We start from the raw sequence: 25,824 nt of genomic DNA on the forward strand, positions 1-25,824 counted from the left end.
ATTTAAACCACACAAACATGTATTCAGTGCCCATCAGCAAATTTACACACTACCTACTGCCAACAGAAAGGGAAAAAAAAGCAATGTATTCCTCTTATCTAGATACTTTCATTTTATTCTCATTCTCATTCTCATTTCCATTTCATTTATTTCCTTTAATTCCATTTCTTTTTTTCATTCCTAGTGCATCTGCTCTCTGTAACCAAAAGGCATTTTGAAAAGTGTTTCCACACAGCAAGTAAGGACAAACTGGAGCACAATGAAAGAGGAAAACACTTTCTGTTCCCATGATGATACAGCACTAAAATTACACTTAACCCAGAACAGCTCAATGCCGTCTCTGATGATAACACAGAAAAAAGGATAATCTCTAATGCAGTTTATTACAACAAATAAATAATTCATGCAGCTTTCAATTTTTCATTTAAAAGAAGCATCTGGCTTGACACTTCTCAGCCCTGCAGGAGCACATACCATAGTGCAGGTTCTCAGGTCCTTTCTGGGTGGCCAGATTGGGCTCGTTCTGTTGACAGTAGAAGCGGAGCAAACAGTGCTGATCGCAGAAATGCTTCATCTCGCCGCGCCACTGCACCTTCTCTTTGAGGGCTCCTTGTGACTTACAACAGTCACACCGTACAGCCTTAATGCAAAGGAAGAGGTTCACATTTTTAAACAGGCCTTGGGAAAAAATTATTTCTATACTTTAAAAGGCTACATTTTTAAGAGTACCAAAGATTCAGTACCACTATACAATTAAGTCTCGCTCATGTACAATAGTTAAGCTATCTTCTTTTGTTATGGGTTAGAATCTAGAATAAATCTGAGTTTTTTTATTGATTTGTCACTTTGTAAAAAAAACCAAAAATTGCTCACTTCTAAACAGTCATCAAAAAAAGAATTTTGTTCATTAGTTTTAATTAATTTTGTTGAAGCATTCTACAAAACAAGAGCAGAAAGTGACAGACTCTTTAATTATATTACTGAACTGAGGACAATACAAATCATCTTTTATCACTCCAAACTCTGGCAGGATTTTTTTGTTTTAAAAAGGATCAAAAGTTCTAAAAAGTTTTAAAAAGTCACCAAAAGAATCACTTCTCTAGGTATCAAACCAGCATAAATTTTTTTTATATTCCCATTATTTTAGTTGTTTAGCAACAATTTTAGATTCCAATTCTTTAGTTCATCCAAGTTTCTCTATGATTTATAAAGAACAATTTCTCTCAAAAAAAGAGGACTCCCCAAAATTTAGTTAGTACATAACTCAAAATTCAAGTAACCTAACTTTCATAAACCTGCATGTTATTATCATGAGGCATAACTAAGACAGACAACACTTTCCTCCAAAATACATTCTACTGCATTTTATCTGCCACATTATAAATTATTATTTGAACAGTGGTAGCCTCAATTTCACATCTTCAAGTAAGCAAATAATTGTTTGCACTACTGTTTGCCTCGATATTGTTTGCAACCTCCATCCTAAAGCTGACCTTAAAAAAATTAAAAACTTTAAAGATGCTCAGGAATCCAAAATAAGTCAATCTAATAATATAGCCAGGAAAGGAAGAGGGAAGTTATAATATATACAACACAAAACATTAATACATAAAACCATACACAACATTGCAGTTATGCACAAGGCTCTGATGGCTTAAAAAAAACAAAACAAAACAAAACAAAGTCCAGCTGTAGTTTTTGTGACTCCAAAAAAGTATGAACAGGCCAATTAGCTCTAATTCAAATTTTAAAAATAATTGAATGTTTAGTTTCTTCTCTGTACTTGAACAGTGTGGCACCATTCTCTGGCAGTGTAGGAAATTAAGCTCTCAGTTGTAATTTGCAAGTATTTAAAGATGATACATAGACTAACTTCTAACAGTATAACCAGCTTTAAATTGGGAGCAATTAAAGCTGCAGCTTCAAGATCCCCTCACACTGAGCACCAGGTGGCCCTGGAAGAGCAGGTATTTTTCTTCCCTCTTCTCTGTGCAGGTTTAGCAGCAGCAGTGCTTATGCACCTGTAGGGCACACAAGGTAAGAGACCTTACAGCACTGCATTATCCCCATCCTCCTTCAGTTCCTGTTATATTTGTCACTTGGACTTTCCACCGATACTGATCCACAGTTCCTTTTGCAGATCACCTCAGTGGGACAAAAGAGCAAGTAAGTTGTATTCTTAGAAGGGAGTGGGGAAGAAGATAAAATGTAGAGTGTTGCCAAAATAGTGCAGATTTAATCAGTTCAGGAAAGTTGTGAATTCACACCTTTAAGGCAAAAACAACTTCCAAAGCCACCAAATGACTGAAATACCAGTAGGGAAAAAAAAAAAAAGTATAATTCACTCTAAATTTAAATCTCAAACCCACCTAACACTGATTAAGAATGACAGCTGACTCACGTACAGAAAAGCCCATCTATTCTGACCTGCTGCACGCTGCTTGACTATCAAAGCACCACTTTCTGCTCATTTTTCTCTCCTTCAAAGAAAGAAAAAGGGGTCAAATCTTGTCAAATCCAGCAACTACAGCCTTCCTACTGCAGGGCCTGTTGTGATAGGACAAGGAGAAATGGTTTTAAATTGGAGGGTCAACTTAGATTAGATATAAGAAAGGTCACCTTATATTAGACAGAAGAAAGAAGTTTTTTAGGATGAAGGTGAAACACTGGAACATATTGCCCAGAGAGGTTATAGATAGGTAAACTTTTAAGATCAGGTTGGATGGGACTTCAAGCAACCTGATCTCACTGAAGAAGTCCCTGCTCATTGCAGAGGCATTGGGACTAACTAGGCAGCCTTTTAAAAGGTCCCCTTCCAACCCAACTATTCTGTGATTCTTCCATTCCTGCAACTGTTCTCCCCCTCTCCTCGTTTTCTTTTTCATTTAGGTTTTTGAATAAGTGTGTTTTTGTCTCTCCTGGATTTCTACTAAATTATTTAGTTATCACTATTCCTAAGGAAACCTAGGATTCTTTTATAGCAACACTTCACTTCTCATCTCTACATTTGCTACACTTTAATTCTATTTCCATAATGCTGCTTACAGTCACTGTTATACATGGTTCCATGCACTGAAGTTTCATGCTACCTGCCTGCTCACCACTTCCCTGACCATCAAATTTATTGAAAGTGAAAATGAATTAATAATTCTTGTGATATTTTATGATTTTTCTTTCCTTCCTTCCTTTTTTCTTTTGTTTTCACCTGGGGTACTGGCACTAAATGTTAACTGAATCTCCAAAATACCTGCTTCAAGTCTTCTTATCCGTGTTCCACAAAGCCCACCTCTGCTTGTGATGCTATCACTGCACAAGTCCTGTGCCAATCACAACTGCTTTTTGGTACATTTCTTTTCCCATTACTTCAACATGTTCAAATGGGCATGGTGATTAGTATAAATCACTAATATGTACCCCAAATTTGGGTTAAAGAATAAAATTTTCATATGTGGGGCTTTTATTTACATTTTTAATCCCTCCATCACCTGTTCCTAATGTTCTCCAATGGTATGGACTACTATTAACTTGACCTAATCTTAGCTGTCTATTCCAGCTTCAATTGCAGTAAACAGGAAGCAAAAGATGTTCCCAGAGAGTGAGTGATTATAAGAGAAAGGAGATCAACTGTTCTGAAAGAGTACTTACTGGAGGTTGAGGTGTCTAACTAGAGAACGGCTGAATTCCGACAAGAGAAATTCCACAAGGCTGTCTTTGCTGTCTTTACCATTTTGATTAAATGCTGGCTCCACTTTCAGATTTTACCACTGCTGACAATCATTGCTGAGCTCACTGGCCAAAGTAATTTTTCCTTTCCTTGGACTGTAGCTCCCCACCTCCTACTTACTCTTTGCTGAAGACACCTGAGCCCCACTGAATACAGAGTCAGCACTGCATGTGCTGAGTCTAATCAATTCTCCACTGTAGCCTCGCATGACCTGTGTGCACTCCAGCTCTAGTACTGTCATCAGTGTTTCCCAGTGGGTATTTAAAGAAACAGATTTCTGTGCTGTTCTCAGAACTGTATACTCTTTTTCAAGGTAATTTCAATGCTCTAATGTAACACCAAATGACTGAAACTGTCACCGAACATCAGGCTGCTAAATGATCTACATTGACATTTCCCAGGCATTTTCTGGATTAACATCCAAACCATTGCAAGCAAGTTTACAGGAGGAGCTCTAAAAACTTAGGGAGCTAACCTCAAGACACCTAAAGTTTTGCCTCTTGTCTCAGAAGTGCACAGAACCCACACAGTAGAAATTCTGGCACCAAACAGTAACTGCAGCTGTTGCCCAACAGATGATCAGGACTAAAACTATTCTTTTACATTTCACTCCCTCATATTAGGTTTAAAGGACTCTTATCTTGGTACGTTTAATGAACTGTTAATACTTTTAGATAAGCTGTTGTGCTTCTACCATTGCTAATTTCTTTTGGCTTTCTGAAAAGAGAATTTTGGCATTTGGGGAAGTGCTCCCATAATAATACTTCATTATTTTATAAGGTTAAAAGGTTTTCCAGATAATACTACATGAGAAAGATGTGTCCATAAAAAAAAGTAGACAAAGAAGATGGAGACAAACACTTGTTTAATGAACACAATGATGGTGTTAAAACATTACTATGTTATTACTACTTATTTCTCCTCATGTATACATTCACTGAAACTCCAAAAAAAACACTGAACATTGCATAAATGAGACAAAGCTCATACATATGTAACTATTCTTTTAAGAAGCTAACAGACAAAACAGCTAATGGAATACAAATTCAGATAATGGTCCTTATCTATTCTATGTTTCTATGTTTTGATCATTGTGTATTTGGGGTAGGTAAGAATGAGCTAACAAAGCACTACAAAATCCAAGGTATCTGGAGTGACTTCCATAAAGTAGGAGAAGTTACCAGCAAGAATGTAAAAAAATAAAAAAAGAAAATTTTAGCAGAAGACCCAATTTCCCAAAACCTATTTTGTCTTTCCCATGTAATAAATCTCAAGCTTTTTAAACCAAAACACAATTGTATTAAGGCTTTAAGAAGCACTTGAAAAGAATTACAATCAACAATTCTTCATAAGGAACACAAGTTCCACTAACAAGTGTAAGATTCAAAAAGTAGAAATATCTAACACTTCTACATCATCAAAAGTATCAAAAGTCACTAGTTACCAGCAAATCTGTTTAAACTGTCTTTTTATGACAGCAGATCTAACATTTCTGTAACACAGTACCAACATCATTTAAGCAGACTTCATGGGCCAGTTATTACCTTATCCCATGAATCAGGATAATCTGAGGTCTGAGTTTTCAAGTGGTTCTCAAAGCTGAATCACAGTACAAGCTTCCACAGAAGCTTAGCTACATGAAAGTAGTTTGGTATGCACACCTACAGACTATATTCTTTGCTGAATCACCAGAAGATTTCTAAAGCACACCAGAGATTTCAGTTCTCTATCAGAAGGCACTTTTTTCACAGGGATAAATTTCATCCCACACCCCAAGTTTTAAGGCATATAGATAGATTAAATATTATTGTGTAAAGTTAGTATTTCAGTTAAGAACTTTGCAGCCAAGCTTTGTCACTCTATTTTCATATGAGACAAAAGAAACACATTGTGGTCTTCAGTAGTTTTCTTTTAGGAATGTCTAACAGGACCCTACATACATTATTCAAAATAAAGAAGTTACAATGTTTGGCTGTAACATTTCTGGAATCAGACTTTCCAAAATATCAGATATGTCTTCATACTCAGTTCTTTTATGGTGGGTAGATCGTCTTGAATTACAGGACTTGTATCTAGCCCTCTAACATTTCAAGTTTTTTACTGCCTTCCAGGCTGTGTGCAGAGTTTTGGTACGGTGATGAATTTTGTACTGTCTTTTTTGCAACTGCATCCACAGTGTAGTTCTTGTTTTGAAATTATCAGTGTAGCTTTCCAGGGCGTTCACACCAGAGATCAAATATTTTATCCATGGCACTAATCGCAGGTTAAGCCCAGTCCAATTTCATCTTTTCCTTTCAAAAAATGTAAACAAAAAAGCTCTTATTGTGAAGTCTTTGTTGGTTGTGCTTCACAAGGCAGTTAAGCTTCCAGAGACTTAGAAATAGATGCCATCTGTTTGATTTAAACTTTTATTAGAAATCCATTTGATCTTGCTTTTTCCTTTGGCATCCTTTCCACTGGGAAATACTGAACAACCAAAGCCTCTGCAGTTCAAACTGTGGGAGAAGGGAAAAGGCAAAAAAGGAGGCAAAAACAGGAACAAGAGAAACTCTGCTAATGTCAGTGAACTCAAAAGTATCCAGCTGCTACTAACAGCGTTTTCAACATTCTGAATACACATTCAAGAAGTTTTGACAAGAAATACGTGGTATCAAGTGAGAAAAAACTGGAATTGTAAAGTAACAAATATACAAAGTAATTTTTTTTTCTGTAACTCAAGATTTCCTTGCCAAACGAATTAATAAAATCAGATGACAGAAATGCTGCTCTAAGTACTATGAAAACTCAAATGATGAAATTAATACATTTGCTAATTCTATAGCAAATGCTTTGCTGAAGTAAGCCATAATTGCTGCACAGTCCTTGATATATCCTCACATGTGCATTTTTGGTTTTTTTAACTGTGGAGCTCTCGTCAAAAATTCTGAGTTACTTGCCTTGTAGTACCAGTCCTGAAATTTTTTACAGCACTCTTCACTGCAGAAATCTCTCACTACACCATCAAGTTCCTTAGTTGCTCCCTTTTTGCACAGCTGTGAGCAGTAATTACAAGTAACACATCTCAGTCCTAACCGTCTTGCAAAGTCTTGTTTATATAGCAGCTTGCAGCCTGGAAACAGATTTTAAACATTAGGAACAAAGTAATTTTTACAGAGAGATAGCACAGTTAAGAGTTAAATATCGAAAATTAAATGAATACAACAACAGCTAACAACTGGGGCTTCAGACAAATTCAGGTGGCACAGTAAGGCTATATTTCAAGACATTTTTACCCAAATACCTTCCCTACACAACTCAGTGATATCATCCTGTCATGCCTGCATCTTTTTCAAAACCCTTCCTGAATCTTTGTTTATCAAAGCCCTGAATAAACAGACAAGAAAAAACCCCGTAATTTTCTTTTAATATAGACCCATGCAAAAGCATTGACTTGGAGTTACATTGCTCAGGTACACATCCTCAAAATGCTAGAGATCCAAACAACACTGTCTACTACAGAAATACCTATCTTCATGAATCAACTTAATTTTATTACTACTTTTATTATATTAATAAAACATGCCACCTAAGATAATTCATTAATATTTAAGAACACTAATATGTACAAGATGATCTAAGAACTGAGGGATTTCTTAAAAAATGTAACTACAAAGCAAGCAATGGTCAGCAGTGAGAGTTATGCAATGACAGGAAACTACACATGAAATTTGTTAAGAGTTTGCATGTAATTAATATTTTAATTTTTAATTTTTTTTCACATTGGGATGGAGGTGTTAGTTGTTTTGGTTTTGGTTGGTTGTTGTTTTGTGTTGGTTTGGGGTTTTTCTGTTTGTTTGTTTTGGGTTTTTTTTGCTTTGTTTTGTTTTGGGTGAGGGCTTTTTGGTTTTGTTTTTTCTTTTTCATTTACTATACAGTCATAGTTTCAAGGCTGCTATAATGACAGCTGTATTCTTCCATAATCTGACCATCCCTGAAGCAAACTAGAAAATATAGAAAATATATAGAAATATATAGAAAATATATTCTAACACATCAAATGTGTTAAAGGATGAATACTGTAGCTATTATATAGACTATTTTCAAAATGTATTTAAATGACCTTAAATCCTGTGCCACTCAGCTGAAGCCTAAATCATATACTGCATACCTCTGTAATTGTCCTGATTTCATGGGAGATGACAGAATGAGAAGATGAAGTAACTGTCTATATTGAACACTGGAGGGATAACATTTACACAGACCTTTAATCTAAGGTACTGCACCTGTTTTTATGATCTACGAAATATCACAGCACCACCAAAGACTAGAACTCAAGTCTTCCAAATCTCCACTCTGCTAGGACACATATATAATCTAACAGATGCAGACTTCTGTAACTCTGATAAGTTATGAAACTCAGTATGTAACATACATGCTGTTCTTCCTCTGCCATACAAAATATGAAACTACTGTGATGTATTCAGTAATTTCAATTATGTGACTTCTGCTGTTGTTTATTAGGATAGAATTCATATGTGTGAAAATGAGATACTATTTTTAAATCACTAAAAGCACAAGAATGCAAATGGAAGATGCAGCAAACTGAATCTTCCAAAAACAAAAGGTTATTGAGGAACTTTAACTTGCAATGCAACAAGCTTTGTTAACAAATTGAATTTGCTATTAATGTCAAAACAATACATTTATAGAATATTGTACAAGTAAGATTCTGTAGGTAATTTGGTTTAAAGTGGTTTTTTTGGGTGTTGTTTTTGTTTGTTCTTTCAGTTTCTTCTTTAACAACAGAATAAAGAACATTACTAGCACAGATGGAAAGTCCCATATCCAGCAACCATCCTTACAGTGTAACTAATTTAGACTTTAAATACATTATTTTGAAGGAAATAACAATCCTAAAGATAATAGAGTGTGCAAGCTATTAGTTAAAAATACCAATTAAAAGCAAAATTTCCTGTTAGTATCTTTTCCTGCTGGCTATAGCTCTCATTATTGCATGGAGCATCATATTCTTTCCACTTATTTGAAATTCCAGAGATATCTTAGCATCACTATGTATCCTCCTCTTCAGCTATCTCTTACAAAAGCCCCCCAATGCTGCATAACCCTTTAAAAACTATAGACAACTAGTACTCCTCTACTACCAACCAGGCAACCTATGTCCACCTGGCTAAATAAGTTTACAAAAAGGAATGGACAAAATTTACATTTTTCTTGGCTGCTGAACTACAGGCAAGAAAGTTGAAGACAATGCTGCCGTTTTATTAATTAAGTTACCAGGTAAGAAATTTTCCACTCTACAGTCAAACATCTCCCACATCTCTGTGACTCATAGAAAATAATGATCAGTGAACATTAAGTAAGGGGAAACAAAAAGTCAAAAATTCCACCCCTTAAGACCTAAATGCTTGGAACACATGGGGTTTTTTATAGATGACTGACTGAAGGGCTTCTTGCTGAAGGAGGCCTCTACAAAAGATAAAAACCCATTTTTACAAAACTTTATAGACATTGACAGCAGATTGTTACAACCCTGAAGACTGCTGAAGTAGCATCTTTACAAAGCCTTTCTTTTGCAGCATCTTGAGCAAGATTCTACAGATTTGTCTGAAACTCTTTTATGTGCTTGTAGTAGGTAACTTAATCCACAGAGCCAGTGAAAATTTGGTTTAGCTTCAAGATCTTGTGACTTCAAAGAGAGAGAAACCCAAATGCCTTTCTTAGGTCCTTAGTAGTCTGCAACCCAGGATACACATTCTTATTACAACGCTATGGTTCCGACTGAAAAAGTAAGACTTCTTTGCATGGGAAAAGGTATTTGCCTTTGTCAAAACAGAGTCTAAGCTCTAACAACTTGGTCTTCTCTTGCACAAGAGAAATCTTCAATCAATGTAACAGTAACACCCATGCTGGCTACGTAGACCATGGAATGGGCTTTGTTGTGGATAAGTAATACAAAAAGCACTGAACCTTTCTAATATCAGCACTAAAATCCTGAGGGGTTGTTCAGCCTATCTCCCCTGAGGACTTCGGGTTCATGAGTATAAGCACTGCCTAAAACAGAGAGCTGACAGTTCCAACATTTTGAACAAAAAAATCTGAGTAAACTCCTCTGTACCTCAAGATTTCTCCTACACCACCAGACCCACAAGTTACAGTGTGATCAGATAGAAACCTCTACTGCTTTAAAGTGCCTCTGAGAGAAAGGAACTCCTTGAAAGAAATTATAAGCATGGGTTATTTGGCTCACCAGTCATTAATTATGGTCATTATTGGAGTTGTAACACCATCCCACACACTGGCTGTCTCAGAAAGACCACTAAGGACCATTTACAGAAGTATCTTGAACTTAAAATCTGAATCAAACAAAAACCAAGTAGGTATCCGCTAACTTAACATATATCCTTAATTACACTATTGCAATTTTGGCTTCCAAGCAAAGCCCAACACAAAACCCATCCCTTAAGACCCCTGAATTTTGGTTCCCCACATAAATGGTAGAGAGAAAACAAAGATCTGAGCACATACAAGGGAAGATTGCTGATAAGACAACACCCAGGCAATTCCTCAAAACCTTTAATTCAGGGAAGTTCCAGTTTAAGAGAACTTCCCTTCTCTTGGCAGATCCAAGAACTGCCAGGTTCAGCTGTGCAGAGTTGGCAGAAAACCTGCTTCACTCTTCTGACTGCAGACTCAGTACAAGCTACTATGAACATGATCTTATTCTATCAGCAGTACCCACTTCAGGTACTGCTGTACATTTCTACATCAAGTAGTGTGCAAAAAGGAATGCTGAACCAGAAATAATCTCAAGTCCTCAACACCAGTCCCTTTTTACCACAGAAACTAATATTTTTTCTAGAAAGTAATTGTTCTATCCTAAAAAAAAAATGGTTTTTTACCTCTGAAAGTCTGTCCTTGCTAAACTACCTTTTTCTTTCAAGTAACATCCAGGACTTGCTGTTCTCCCATCTCATAATAACCTTAACTGTTACCTGTTCTAGAGAAGAATAACAACAGGCCTGTAGCATCACAAGCTACGTCTTGGAAGCTTTCTGGAGCAATGTCCCATGCAGATCTTTCTGTTCTATCTCCCTCCATACCGATTCACATACAAAACCTCTTCTGTACCCACACTGCTATCACTGGGTGTCTCTGGATTCATAATAAACATTATAATTTTTAGGAAAACAGATGGATGCAATGTATCCAAATTCTGGGTCCTGCTTGGATTACTGTGAAAGTAGACCCTACCCTCTTCTGTGTACAGAGCAGTTGTGTATACCCCTTCGTGATATTAAGGCTATCTCCTTCCATTCTCCTCCCTCCTACTCCAATCCAATTACTCAGGTTTTGCTTATTCTTAAATCTTTCCAGGTTGATAATTCTTTTACGTAAATTAAAAGCATCTTTATAAGTTTCTTTCTTGTGCTCATAATCTCAGCACATTAAATTGCATCACCCTTTATCTGCAACAGTCAATGCTGCCTTTGCTCAAAGAACTACCTCAAACCTCTTTAAAAGACACAACAGCGGAATTAACATTGAAGAATGAAAATCTAACAAGGACCACTGGTGTCGAACAATGCACAGGATTTCACTTGATAAACTTTACTGTGTTACAAATTATCTCTCCACAAATAAAGACAGAAATTTCAACACTCAATACCTGTACAAAAAATTTAAATTATACTGCTTGAACACTATCAATGTTCTCACTCTACAAAGGGAAAGGAAGATAAACAATCTCTTCCACATAGTTCTCTCTTTCCACTTCTCAACTACAAGAACACTGTCAGAAATATCAAAATCCAGATTAACAATTTAAAACTGTCAAGTAATTTCAGAAGAGATGCATCCAAGAAGCACTAATTGGAAACTACATCTACAATGAGAGTCTTCCACAAGTGGAATACCACAAGAAGAAACTTCCCAGCTCTTCCATGTACATTTGTCTAGAAAGTGCAGAACTATCTTTCCTTCAGCATAGCCAAGAGCCTTCACTTGGTGGATCTGTAGCAAGGGAGCTTGTTAAATACCCCCTAAGTGACTTGTCAGAATTGAGTATGCTGTCCCTTTTACCTTACTTTTAAAAGCAAAAGTGATTATTTTAGCTTTTACAGTAACAAAATTTGTTTAGAATAGTCATCTGTGACTCAAAGATTATAAACCAGACTAGTCAATCAGATGACATGACCTGAACGGCCATGGCCATGACCATGGCCTCTGGGCCATCAGAGTTCCCGAAAAAACTGTGAAGGCTCAAAGAAATGCCAGGAATGTCCCATTCCAGCTTCTGTCCATAGCAGTCAAAGGAGATCATAGTGTCTCAGAATAGCTCATGCACCTCTAAATACCTCCAACATTCACTTCTACTTTTCTACTAACCCAGTTTGTAGGTAAGGAGTATCTTCCAGCAGTAACAACATGAAATTGTTGAAATTGCGAATGAGTATTTTTAAAAATCATGCATTTTGCAGTATTTAAGACATGTTCTGCTTTTTACTTGCCCCCTTTTGCCAGGATATCCCAACTCAGCACCAAACAAAGCTTCAAATGAAAGCCACAAGGACACTGACATTTCAGGTTACAATTTATCTCAAGAGGGACACTGCCAAAAGAAGTGATCATGAGCAAAACCAAACTAGGCACCATAGGAAGATAACAATATTTGCATATGGCAGGCCTCTATCAAGAGCTGTAGAAAGGACTTAACAGCTCTGTGAAGCACAAATCCAAAAGTGTGTAAAAGGGTGATTTCCTACTGTCTTCAAAAATTTCTATATGCTAGGCCAAATTCTGTACATTTTATTTTTTAAAGCACTATTGGTGCCTCTAAAAAAGATAGTTGCTAATGCTAACAATTAAAAAAGCTGTGTTTGAACAGTTCCTGTAGCTCTCACTTTAAAAATAATGAGACTGAACATCAGGAACAAAGAGATTCACACAAGGTTGATGGCAACTCCCTTTGTCTAGGGGAACCAGCAGCTCAGCACAGCAGGGCCAGTGCACCAACTCTTTCTTGGCCCACCCACCACAGAAGCCCAGCAGCCATAACTATTACCAAATCTTAGCAACATCTCATATAACACATATTTACATAATTTTTTTGCCATTTCTAATAACAGTAAGTGCTATAAATATCAGGTAGCACCATAACTGATTGTGAAATACTGGTATGTAAGCACCTGTATAAAACTTAACACAGCTGTTTTTAGGCTATCTCAGTATCTGTAATCTTTTCATACAAATATAAAAATTAATCAACTGATCATTTAATAGTATACTTTACCAAACTATCCACTGTGCAGTACTGGTTGGGAAAATCCCATTTTAAAATCTACAGTGCTTTTACTGAATGCACACCTTTCCTAGAGGAAGGTACAATTACTTAACTTCCTAAATTTATTCTTCCACTTGTTGACTCTACAGTACTTTAAGAGGTTATCTCTACTTAGATGAAACATCAGAGACTTTTTCAGAGAAAACTCAATGTCTGCATTGAGTTTCATTTGCAGAAAACCGTAATTCCCAGAAATTTATTAGGAGTCCATCAGGGTGATAGTACATTTGCTAATTTGACAGCCATCTTTCATCCGTATTATCCATTTGAAAGTAATTCCCAAGCACCAGATAACTGAGTTACTCCAACAGCTTAATGACATTCTCCTTCCTAGAAGACTACCAGATATGAATCAGTGTTATTAAAATTTGCATTATAAAATTATTAAGCCTGTGTTGTTTAAGTCATAACACTTAGTTCTACTGGAAAGATTAATTAAATAAGTCTATAAATAAAATTATGGTGATAACATAAAACAGTTTCATTGTTGGATTGCCAAAGATTCTCCCAGACTTTCAGAAAGAACATATACTAATAAAAACAAAAAAACCCACCCCACTCCCAAAATACCACAAGCCCAGTAACTTAAAGATTTCCTCAGGATTAAAAACTTGTACAGCCTATCCTCAACTGTCACTCATTCAACTACAGATTCATAAAAATCCACAAGCTACTTTTTATTTTAGCATACATAATATATATCTTTTTAAATTTAGATACAGATATTTTGGAATGCAGCATTCTAGTGCCAAAACACCAGGACAGCCTCAGCACCAGAGGAACAGATTAAACTCCTCCATCTAATCTGTTCAGGTTGTAATTCTCCACATAGCATCTCATTTTTGGACAAAGACAGAAGAAACATCCTATATTCCATGAAAGAATTAATAACCATCTTTAGCACAAAATCTAGGTCAGTTTAGTCTATGTCTAGTAGACTAGTAGACTAGTCAGTTGTTTCAGCTACTTCCTGCACATTTTTACGTGCCTCAAGAGAAACATATTAAGAAACAGAGCTGGAATAAAACTTCACATCAGAAATACTGATCCAAGAGAGTTTAATGCGGGTGCCAAGATTTGTGTGTAAATATATATGCATGTGTGAAAAAAACCCTCAGGTATGAAGAATGTGAGCAACGATGACATCTTCAGTACTTCAGCTGGGCAGCTGTAAGCAGTCAAGAGATATCTGTGGTTGGTCTTACGTATGCTTTCTCATCAGTTTGCTTGAAGATGAACAAGTAAGTACAAGTAATTTGCACCAATTTCAACAGGTGTTTAACTTCTGATTTTATCTAGGAGCCTTTCATAAACACTCCCCTGAAAATTCCCCACATTTTCCCTTGTGAGTTCGATTATTCCCAAAAACGCCAGCAGCTTTTGTGACTGAGTATCTCTGGCTCCTCCTTCTCAAACATTGTCTTTTGATGAAGAATAATTGCATGCTCAAAAAAATAATCTGTGTTGGTGAGGTTCCTTGAACAATCTGCAAAATCAAAACCAGGATGGCCTCCACATCCAACAAATACTTTGTATTTGTACTGATTTTGTTATTTCACAATCAGTTGGACAGAAATCTGAAAATAGGCTTTGAAATTAAGGACAAACCAGTGATGTTTACGTGCCTGGAAAAGGGGGAAGAAAAATCTATCACATCTGATGATGGAACTTCTATTTGCTGACCTCCAAAAGTCCACCAAAAGTCCTATCCCTTTCCAACCCACATCAGACCTAAGCACTATTAATTCTTGGATTGCACTATTTCTGCAGCCATTGATGACAACTGATGGTTTTCCTTCAAAATAAGTGGTCTAGGGTTCCTTCAGAATTTCTGTCCGTGTCATTGGTTTATTTGCAACAGGAACACAATCAACTCTATGTCATATGAATCACCAAGCAGACCTCAGCTACAGCTGGCAGGTATGCACTGTATTCATTCAAGTTATGATCTACTTAATGGTGCTTTTGACTATCCTCTCTCTATTACTCAGTGCCTCAGAGCATCACAGTAAGCTGATAAACTTTGTCTTTACGGGAACATTTTGCACATCCACACTCATAAATATAGCATTTGCTCTCGAGCTGGCAGTCCAGCACCCGCAAACTCAAGACCCACACTAAGACATTTGGCAACAGATTCCCCCCCACTTAGTATCTGTTTTTATACAGGAGAGAATGGTTTTCTTTTTCTTCCTCTAATTTTCTAATAGGAAACACAAGTCCTCGCTTACTTCAAGCCTCCTCGTACAGAAATAATAATGGCAGTGGTGGCATTATGAATCCTACTCATTTCATTACAACAGCCACCCGGCTTTAAAATGAGGGAGTCAAATATTCACAGTAACAGAAGCACCTGCTTTAATCTCCAGAAGAGTATCTTGCTCTTGTTTGAATGTATTCTGTGGAATTGTTTCAATCACAGAAATAATTTCTAGCTAGAGGTTGCTGAGTAATGCAATGATACACTGCAAGGCTGGGCCTTAATCTGTCAGTTTTTTACTCTCCAGCTATCACTTTGCAGTCCAGAACACCACACTCCATTCTACAGAAACAAAAGACTGCAGACTCCCAAGCTGTAAGGGAATGGCATAGAGGGAAGACTGCCTTCAGCCCTGCATTCCAACCCTCTCCAGCTTAACAGGATCCTCCTACAAGTAGACTCCCATATCTAGTACTTAATCTGCCTGAAAGCAGAGATGTTCCACAGATCTTATCAAATTACATTGGAAGTGCTGTTGTTATAACTAAAGAAAAAATATTCACCGTATTTGTGAATGACAGTTCATCCAAATTTGTAGTTGAACTTTTAAGATCATGATTAAATACCAGTATCAAAGGAGAGCTCACCAGAAGTGGAAAGGATAGGTCCTTCTTAAAAATCTATTTGGCTATTTCTATTAAAACCATGATTTAAAGCAACTTAAAAGAATCATAGGCACATAGAGTTCCCTTTTAGTTTGTTTTCTTTTGGAAAATTCAAGTAATCAGTTAAGCAAATTGCAGTGACAGTAATCAACACACAGCAACAGGCATCATTCAAGTTATTGCTTAAGCAACCATTCTAAGCCAACATAGAACTTCCACTGTTGTACTTAATTTAGAACATACTAATCAAAAAGAAAGCTTGGTGTTCATCAGTGCAGTTAATGTTGTACATGCACTACTGCATACATATTTTAAAAAGAATGTATAATGTTTTGTGCATATGTATATATGCAATGTACACACACTGCAAAGTGTTACCCTTAACCTGGACTAAGTGGTAAAAAGTTCTAAAGGCAGCTCAGATAAATTAAAAAGTAGCAGCACTAATAATAACATGTATAGTCACTTCAATAATAGTAATGAAGAGACATCTGGTTTAGCCTCATGTACAACAGAATGAGTTGTTGCCTTAAATTTTAACGTTATATATAAATAAAGTAGAACAATGACCAGTCCCTCAGGAAAAAATACAAATACATACATACCTTCACTGCAAAAGGGTCTTTTGATACCAGAGAAATTCACTGTTTCATGGAGCGTTTTCTCTTCCTGACAGTATTCACAGTATGTAACTATGCAGTGCAGTTTCTTATAATCATCAGAACATGCTCTGCTGCAGAACTGATACACTTTGTTCTAAACGCAAAGTTGCAAAACATTGTAAATAAGGTTAATGGATAAAATCTTAAAAGTCTAACTAATGCAACTTGAAATAATAGTTGCTATTAAGACAGCTTACAAAGTAAACTGAAGTGTGAACATGTAATTCAGAGTATGACTTCTAATGCTAAACATTTACAAATCCCAGTTAAGCTGACAGTGCTACAAATACTCGTAATTTCACATGAAAACACTGAACAGAAAATATGCTACTTAATCTCAGCATATCCTCTTTAGATACTTCCCTCAGTTCATAAAGAAGTGTAATAATGTTCTATCATATCTACAATAACTGAAGATGAAAGCAGACTTACAGCTGATCTGAGAAAATATTTTTTTTAAAATTCCAGAGATACTATTTATGAACAAAGACTTCTGATTTTATCCATACTGAAATTAAATTATACTCTACAGAAGCAGGTAGATTTTAACTGAACTTTCAATAAGAAGCTTCAATACCTTATAAAACAGCTAGAAAAACCATATTAAAGTTCGAAGTTTAAACTTTTAAACACATCATCATTCTAATAATAACACCAGCATTGCCCCTTACCTCCCATTCCAGTACTTCTGGTTTTGAACAGAAAGAACTTTTGCAATAATTACATTTCAACTGAATATCACTGGGGGAGACGAACTGACCATTTGTTGAAGTCTGAACACTGAGAGTCTGAAAAACATAAATACATATATGTACATCACTAAAAAAACAAAGTTACTTTTAAAACATGGGGTTTTTTTTCAATTAAGCTTGCAGTGTTTGAGAATTTAGTAGTTTATTTATAAACTCAAGAGCATTTCTGGCAAAAGCACAGCAGGTCAGTTCTTTACCTTAATTCCTTTTCCCTTGTCATCCCAGGTTTTCCAATTTTGAATCTTACCCTTACTTCCACCAGAATTACTTTAAGTCTCATTTTTTTGCCTTACCTTTCTTATGCCTTTTGTTTAAGGGTAAACACATTTTTTGTAAAAATGAATAAAAAGTATCCCCAAACCGATCACTTTTGTTAATTACAAAACATATCTTCAGATAAATACATTCCACAGCTTGTATTATTTTGGTGACAAAGACCAAAAAACAAATATTTTCAAAGCCAAACCCCACCAAGGCAGACTATCAACATCTTATGTAAGCATACCACTTGAAAATACAACTACTAAAATAAAAAGCTTTCAGCCAGAAACCTCACATCCACTCAGTTTAAGAAAAAACTAGCTCACAGTCCTTAGTAGTCTCAATCCCATGGCAGAGAGGTGTAATTATTCATATAGCCAGCCCCTAAACAATCCAGGTGTTTAAAACTGAGAAAAATACTATAGATTGCAAGTCTAGTTATGAGAATTTAATTCTGTAACTGAGTAATTTCTTTGATGCACTTCTGAGACAATCAGTAGGTAGGAGGACTCAGTTATACAGTACCTGTATCTTTCAGTATGTCTTATATGTGCCAACAGAATAGTGTGGTTTTGCATATTCCTTGATTAAGCACAAACTATTGGTGTATTATAAATGTATTATATTAATAGATAGATGTGATTATATATATAAATCTGAATCAGCAGTAATCACAGACACTTGAAGACTCCAGGACAAACTTCCTACGTCTTTCCTCTCAACAAACTTTCCCACACTATTTCCAGCAAAACAAATATATTAAAAGAAAAATCCTCTTTAGACAATTTTGTTACTACCTCTCCACTGTGTAACAATGAAAATTCAAAACATTTCTGTTACAGGATACTTTTCTTCAGACTCTCATGTTAGTAAGGGTTTACCTACACTAAAAAGTAAATAAAAAACTCTGCTGAGACTTATTGCTGATAGAAATCCTGATCTATGTGGGCTGGTACTGCTGAGTGCTAGATGGCAGTGCAAACAGTATCATTTTATGCAGAGGCATTTATTCTGTGTCAAGAATTGGCAGACATTAAGTAGTCACGCGTATTTCCCAACCACAGGCAGGACCTGAGAACCAAATGCCAGGCAGCAGGAAGATCACACCTGTATTTCCATGGCCCATTGGCCTATAACAACTTTTTATATATAAACTTCTACAAATTTTTTTTTTTTGATGCCTACACACAATATTATCATATTTCTCCCATTATATCCAGAAAATGTCCCTGTGACTGAGCAAGGTTTGCTTCACCTTGGCTGCTCTAAATAGCTGAAGACTTGCAAGGCTTGACACATGCTGCTGTGTGGCTTACAGAAGCCTTTGAAGCTCTCACCAAAAACGAGAAGAAATCAAGAATATCCAGCACCTCCAGTTCAGGAGTGAAGGAAATGTAAAGAACTAGCAGATGTGTATAGAAATTTCTGTACTTGTACAGAAATACTGAAGACATAGGGAGGAATGAAGATGAAATACACTAAGTGGTCATCAAATGAAAAGCAACCCTTATCTTTCATGCCTGTAGTGATCTTCAAATATGGGATCCAAACACCCTGTTGTGAGGGCTACAAATTAAAATTCAAACACAGCTTTTTGTTGTTTTCTCAGTCACAGTCACCTTCTTTTATATCTTTCAGTTACTGTTTACTGGGGTAGAAATTCAGACTCACAAAGTCTATGGGGCTGGTAACCCAAAAATAACAAAAAGAGAAGTGAGAACAACACTGATGTTCAAGACTATTTAAAATCAGAATTTCTTTTAAAGGAAATTTACACATAACTATAGATTGAACAAATCTAAGTTATTAAGCATTATTGCTTCTAAAAATAGCCCAAAAGCAGTTATTTTTTTATTATGAGCTCCTCTGGTTATTTTTTTTCCAGAAAAATCTGAAAAGAACTGCATTCATATTACTGAAAGTTCTAAACCAAACAGAAGATGGTTTTTAAATCAAGTTAATCACATTTGTTTGTATGCTTCTTTAAAGTTTCAATTATCCTGCTCACAATTAAGGACTCCTTCTGCATAATATTTTGAGCCAAGATGACACACATGTAGTATTTTCACCATCTTGCTTTGCTTCTAACTTACAACGTGCTTAAAATACCTTTAGGAATTATTTGGGAGCATAATTACATACAAACAGTAATAAAAGAAAAAAGATCATAAATTCATTAAAATCTTAAAACCAGTCACCCTGAACACAAACTTTTATCTATGCTATGTCATATCAAAGGCATCTTTGAAGTCATGTACTTCTGTTTGTTCTTTTGAGAGCCTGCCCCGAAAAACAAGAGCATGGGAAGTGCAAGCAAAGCAAAAGAAAAAAAAAAAAAATTTTAAAGTCCTTTTCAGCCTTCCATGCAACCAGCTCAAATTTGCTTTAAGCTGCCAGTTTAACAATGAACACTAGGCAAGCATAGCCCAGGATATTCTCCAAACACCACCAGAGCAGCCCAGCTTCTGGCCTGCCCCTGCCATGGCAGCCTATGTGACAGGGGGTTATCCTTGCTCACAGCAACATGAAATCAAATTGTGGATACATTTCTGTACCTAAGTGTACATGTGGAAGAACTAGTAGGCAGCCAGACTGAGGTTAGGTGTTTTTTTCCAGCTGAGGGAAAAAAACCCAAAAAACCTTTGAAAGAATCAAGTTGTTCTGAATGTGCATGAGAGAAGCACTTATGAGGAATCTTTTACATGCTGTCATTCACCAGGACTGTTCCACAAGCAAAATCAAGGGCACTAAATAAAATAGGGAAGGAAGCAAACATTTCTCTCTCATGCACACACACACACCTTCAAGTCTGGGCATGAAAGCCTCAAATATTTTTACTATTCTCAAATTTAGAAGAGTATTTGTCTGTGTGCACACATGTGTGCAAAAGAAAGAGAGATGTAATGTATATAGCCAAGAACACTTCCAGGCACCATCACAATGGTGAAAGAGAACAGCATTAGTGAAAAACCAGAGAAGAGTATCCTGCTAAGAACCATTGTAGTTTTAATTCTTACCCATACTGGTCCTACAATTCCCCAATAAATTCCAATAATTTTTTTTATTTTGCTTACTTATTTATTTTATTTTGTTTATTTATTTTTGCTAACTTCAATTTTTTTATATTGCTTTCCAATAAATTGGAAGCAAAACCCAAATCAGTTAAAGCTTTAGCATGAATTTTGCACAGACTTGTGTTTTACCAGATAGCTGGCACTGTCAGACACTTAGGCAGCTGCTAACTTTGGGAAGACACTTGTATTACAGCCTCCATGTTCACAATAAATAATCAGTAGTTTATTTTTCCCTTAACAGCAAGACCTCTAACTGACCCAGTAAAAGTCCCAGTATCGATACTGATTTAAAACAATACACCTTGGGAACAGCTCATTTTTAACTCTGCAAAAACATCCTCCAAGACAGAGTGTGGAAGACAAGACTCAGTCCCACTGTTCTACCACCAACAACCAAACAAAAACCACATAAAGCAGTCTGTTCTCTCTCTCTTTCTTACAGGATCAAATACTCTTAGAGGCTGGCTGCTCAAAGGACAATGTAGATATGGACATAAACTGTACAACATGCAGTTCAGCTGAATCTTTCCAATATTTCAATACATTAAACGAACAACTAGCTAGAAACAAAAGGTTATTTTTAAGACACAATTATAAACAATTCTGAAGTTCTGTAAAACAAACTTACTCGTTTGTAAACCAAAAGTACCAAAATACTTGCAGGAGGGAGGAAACACAGACCTGAAATAGCAATTATTCTGTTCTGAGAGGCATAACCCTTAAAGAAAAAAGTCTAGGAAGAACAGGCACAGCATGAAAAAGGGATGAATATGAAGCCAGAAAATTAAAACAAGAGTTGTCTCCAATAGTAAACACTGAAAAATATCGTGCACCATAGTAAATCGACTATTTTTTCAATTTAGGTTCAATACCTTACATGTCATTTAGGTACAAGAGAAGCCTCAAGGGAACACTTACAGTCCACTGCTCACATTGTGGTATACCATCCTTTCCACCTATATAGATAGGTGGAATATTAAATGAATAGAACAAAGAAGCTGTTCTCATACATTGAACTCTAGCCTTATGGTGAATACATTTTATTCTTCTACACATGATTATACAAAAACTATCAAAAGTTAAAATCCAACAGTGCTGGTTGAGCAAACTGCGTAAACATGTGACAACCTACTCATTCTTGGTCTTTACTGAGAACTCACAGACTGCAAGGCTGCTTCAATTCAACTCCACTGCAAGACTGACAAGAGGTCTACATGCAGCACTGAGACTGCAATAGAAGCACGAGCACAAGGACTCAGTAAGACCACAAACCCACAACCAGCATTAAATGATCTGGCAGTTCTATTCAATAATGTTGCTTAATGTTGACTTATGTCTAAATCCAAGAAGGCCCAGGTTGAATTTGTCATTCCCTGGCAGTATTTGTTCCGAGAGCTCTTGGGGATGCAATTAATTGTAAAATCATATACATTAAAATAGATCTTAAATGAGCTTGCAAGAAGTATTACAGATCTGTCATTACATACTAACAATACATTTGTATTGTTAAATACATTAGTATTTTGTTAATCAGTTCCACTGACAGACACCTACCAAATTGATTATGAAGGAAACACACAACGTGGCTACATGATAGACTCCTACCCAGGGTATATTAAAGAAAACCAATTTGCTGTCCAGTTGACAGAAAACAGCAAACTTCAATGATAAATGGGAAAACCCTGTGTGGGTGTAACTCTTCAACAACACATGAGGAAACAATTACCAATTATCCAGCACAAATCTCAGAAAAATATTTTTACATACAAAAATTGAAACATACTCTTTAAAAATATCCTTTGATCACCAAGAGACTAATGGCTGTAACACATTTCACTTAGGCTTTAACCTTAATTCATACTAATAATATGACATTTTCAACAAGCAGAGCAGCCTCATTCAGAGTGCATGTCATCAGCCCTGCAACCCCAAGTTTCTGGCCATAATTTTAACAGCAAGTTTTGTCTATAAATGAAATGGCTGAGGCTCTAATCTTTGACTTCAGAAGGAATCACTTTTCTCCATGGCTATCCTTCGTTAGTTCCACATTGAAAATGAGAAATTTGTTATTGTGTTTAGTACAAAAGAGGCTAAATTTGTTAATCTTCAATGCAAAACAGCAAGGCTCGCATCCATGAAGAGGCTAAGGTGGTAAAAATAAGATGAGCAGTGATACAGCTTTGTGTTTTCTAACAATAAAAAGCAGAAATTGGTTATTATTATCCAATTTTATAAGTTTAAGACAGCTGCTAGTGTTATCATTATGAAACAGCACTTCGATCACTGAAATTGTTATGAGCCAAGAACACCTGCTGCATTAATTGTAACTCTCAAGCATGTATATACAAGCAAGTTAGTTTAATATTCAAATACTTAACACAAACATAGGCACACAAATATTTAGGGAGGAAAAGATTTAACACAACAGCTAACCTGAAATTTAGCTACACAACTGGAACTGCAAAAGTTGTACAGTTTTCCATCAGGCATTGTGGCTTGATATTGAGGTAAAGAGTTTCGCTTACAAAAGTGGCAAATAATTTCCATACCTAAAAGAAAAATGTAGTTTACAAACAAAATAAACAGAAAATAATAGGAAAAAAATGAGTATTACAGGTGAGCCCTTTTCAGTTTTTAATGTAGAAAACTAAAATTAGTCTGTTTTCCAGTCAGCTTCTACAATTCACACAAAACAAAAGAAATTACAGAAGTTTAGATAAGTACCTTCACTAAAGATTAGTACTAAATATGAAAACACCTTCTTCCATAAAATTCACTGGAGCATTTTCAACTTCAAGTAGAGATCTGCTTTGCATACTGAAGAACACATGTTTTATTTATTGGATCAAAAACTTCACATAGAGAATATCTATATGCATTCTAACTACCTCCCTCCTTATCAATCTCCTTCTTGACTGAAAAAAAATTAAAAAATAAAAATAAAAAAAAAATAAAAATAAAAAAATCCAGGGTGGGATTCACAGGAGAATTGAGAGAATATGAATTCATATGCAAAAAACCTGCATTATCATCCTGTGACACATCAGAGCACATTATGCTATAGCATTTTTTTCACAGGAAGCCTTAAGACAGTTGAAAATTCTTTCTGATGTCACAAAGAAAGGCCAGTGAGGAAAATTAATCCTCACAGGTCCATTTACTGGTGTTCAACATAAGATGTTTTGGTTTTTTTAATGAAGTTAAAAACTATAAAGTCACATCTGCAGAGACTAACTGTAAAAAAACCGCACCCACCCCCAGTGTTCAAACTTCTAAAAAAGTCTACTCTTAGCAGTGATGAAAACCCATCACCCTTTTCACTTACTTTGTGATTTAGCATATTTTGATTTGTGTGTGTTCATGCATACAGTTGAGCAGTATGGCTCCATATATCCATTAGGTCCTATGCACTGAGTCATGTGAAAAAAACTGCACTGAGCTCTGCAGCCAGTACAAGATGTTAATTGGCCACATTTCTAAAAACATAAAACAAAGCAAAAGAATGCGTTAGTTAAAACTATGCTTAGCTTTTGACTTAAATTATGATCAAAAATAAAAAAAAAACCAAAAAAATACAAACAAAACAAAAAAAGAAGTTTTATTTCTGTCATCTGCTTCCTCATCAGATCCTGCCTGTATTAACTCCCCTCATCATCCTCTAAAGAGTATTCAGCATTATGGTTGGGTCTTTTACTCCTGGGAAAAAGCCAGCTAAAACTAACGTTCTGTGTAAAGACACACACACGCCCCTTCAAAAAACTCCAACCAAAACATCCCAATTCCATCCCAAATCCCACTGCCTGCAAACTGAACTGTGGTAAGATGCACAATGCAACAAGTTGTGCTGAGTTGAAGAGTTTGAAAGAACTCTATTCTTCTCTCCTTGTTGATGGGACAATGGTTATAAGAGAAGGAACAGGAATCTGACATGGCTAACGTGCTTCACAGAATGGGTAAGCTTAGAAAAGACCTTTGGTCCAACTTCCCTGTTCAAGCAGGGTCTTCCTAGAGCACATTGAACAGGACTGCATCCCAGATGGTTCATGAATATCTCCAATGAGGGAGACTCCCTAAATTCTCTGGGCAATCTGTTCCATTGTGCAGTCACCTGCACAGCAAAGTTACGAAGAATTAATAAACTTTGGGGCTATAAAAAATTGTATCTCCAATCCTCCAGGCAGAAGGAACACACTGCAGAGTTTCTATGCTGAACTGTGACTCCATGAACCTGATAACAGACTCGATTTTGACATCTCTCAACACAGCAGTCAGTCCATCAACAGTTTTCCACAGAATGGAACAAACGTTCTATAAAAAGCACAGAAAAGGCTACACAGAGCAGAAATACCAATGACATCGTCAACATACAAAATCAATAATTCTGATGTGCTACGTGTATTACATATGCCAGTGTAAAGCAAGTATCTCAAGCACAATAAAGCAAGTTTCAGAAAAAAATATCTAGACACCTTCTCTGTCCATAGAAATAGTATCATAGTTTTGACAGTGATAAAGAAAATTCCTCATCAAAAATGATGGGCCTCCTACAAGACAGACTCTCACCTTATTAAGTATTAGAAAATCATCACTTAGACACTTACCATCTCTTCCCCTCTAAAGAAATTATTTTGGCACTCTCTCCCTCTTTCCCTATTCTCAAGGATGGGAAGGGCAAGAAAAGGCAAAGCTTGTTTCATAGATGCTTCACTTTGCTCAGAGCGAGACAAGCTTCAGAGGGTATCTTTGCTCTTCCCATTTTTCAGTACCCAAATTTGAAAACTAGTTAAACCCAGTCTTACAGACAGCTAGAGAAGAAATTTATGGCTTTATAATGTCATCTTTCCTATACTAAGAGCATCCACACAAAAACATACAAATCCACATGCCTGTGACAGAAATTTAATGTAGCACCTTGCAGAGACCAGTAAAATTTCTACACAGCTTCATAATTTCCACATGCTGTTTTCATGAAACCTTTGCTAGGGATTTCCTCCAAAAGGGAGTACCTGTCAAAATATCAAACTCCTACCTAGAAGAGAGTATAAAATACAACTCTAGGATATTTCCTTTTATTTTAATTTTTTCCATTTGCCTTTGAACATGTTACTTGTGACATCATGATCTTCCTAATCAGCCACAATATTGA

The 25,824-nt window shown here is 36.1% G+C and overlaps 1 protein-coding gene across 1 annotated transcript in view; it reads right to left on the bottom strand.

Annotated features, from left to right (window-relative positions):
• Positions 1-25,824, bottom strand: part of ZMYM2 (zinc finger MYM-type containing 2) — a 92,624-nt gene that overhangs the window by 18,272 nt on the left and 48,528 nt on the right. Inside the window, exons 7-12 of the mRNA XM_086883792.1 lie at positions 24,004-24,154; positions 23,112-23,227; positions 17,263-17,379; positions 16,535-16,685; positions 6,661-6,833; positions 475-640 (exon numbers count right to left, since the gene is read on the bottom strand). Of these exons, the coding sequence (XP_086739918.1) occupies positions 475-640; positions 6,661-6,833; positions 16,535-16,685; positions 17,263-17,379; positions 23,112-23,227; positions 24,004-24,154 (874 nt within the window). The remainder of the gene's footprint in view (positions 1-474; positions 641-6,660; positions 6,834-16,534; positions 16,686-17,262; positions 17,380-23,111; positions 23,228-24,003; positions 24,155-25,824) is intronic.

Source organism: Cyanistes caeruleus, chromosome 3 (assembly GCF_971803275.1).
Source record: "Cyanistes caeruleus chromosome 3, bCyaCae1.hap1.1, whole genome shotgun sequence".
NCBI classification, from domain to species: domain Eukaryota; kingdom Metazoa; phylum Chordata; class Aves; order Passeriformes; family Paridae; genus Cyanistes; species Cyanistes caeruleus.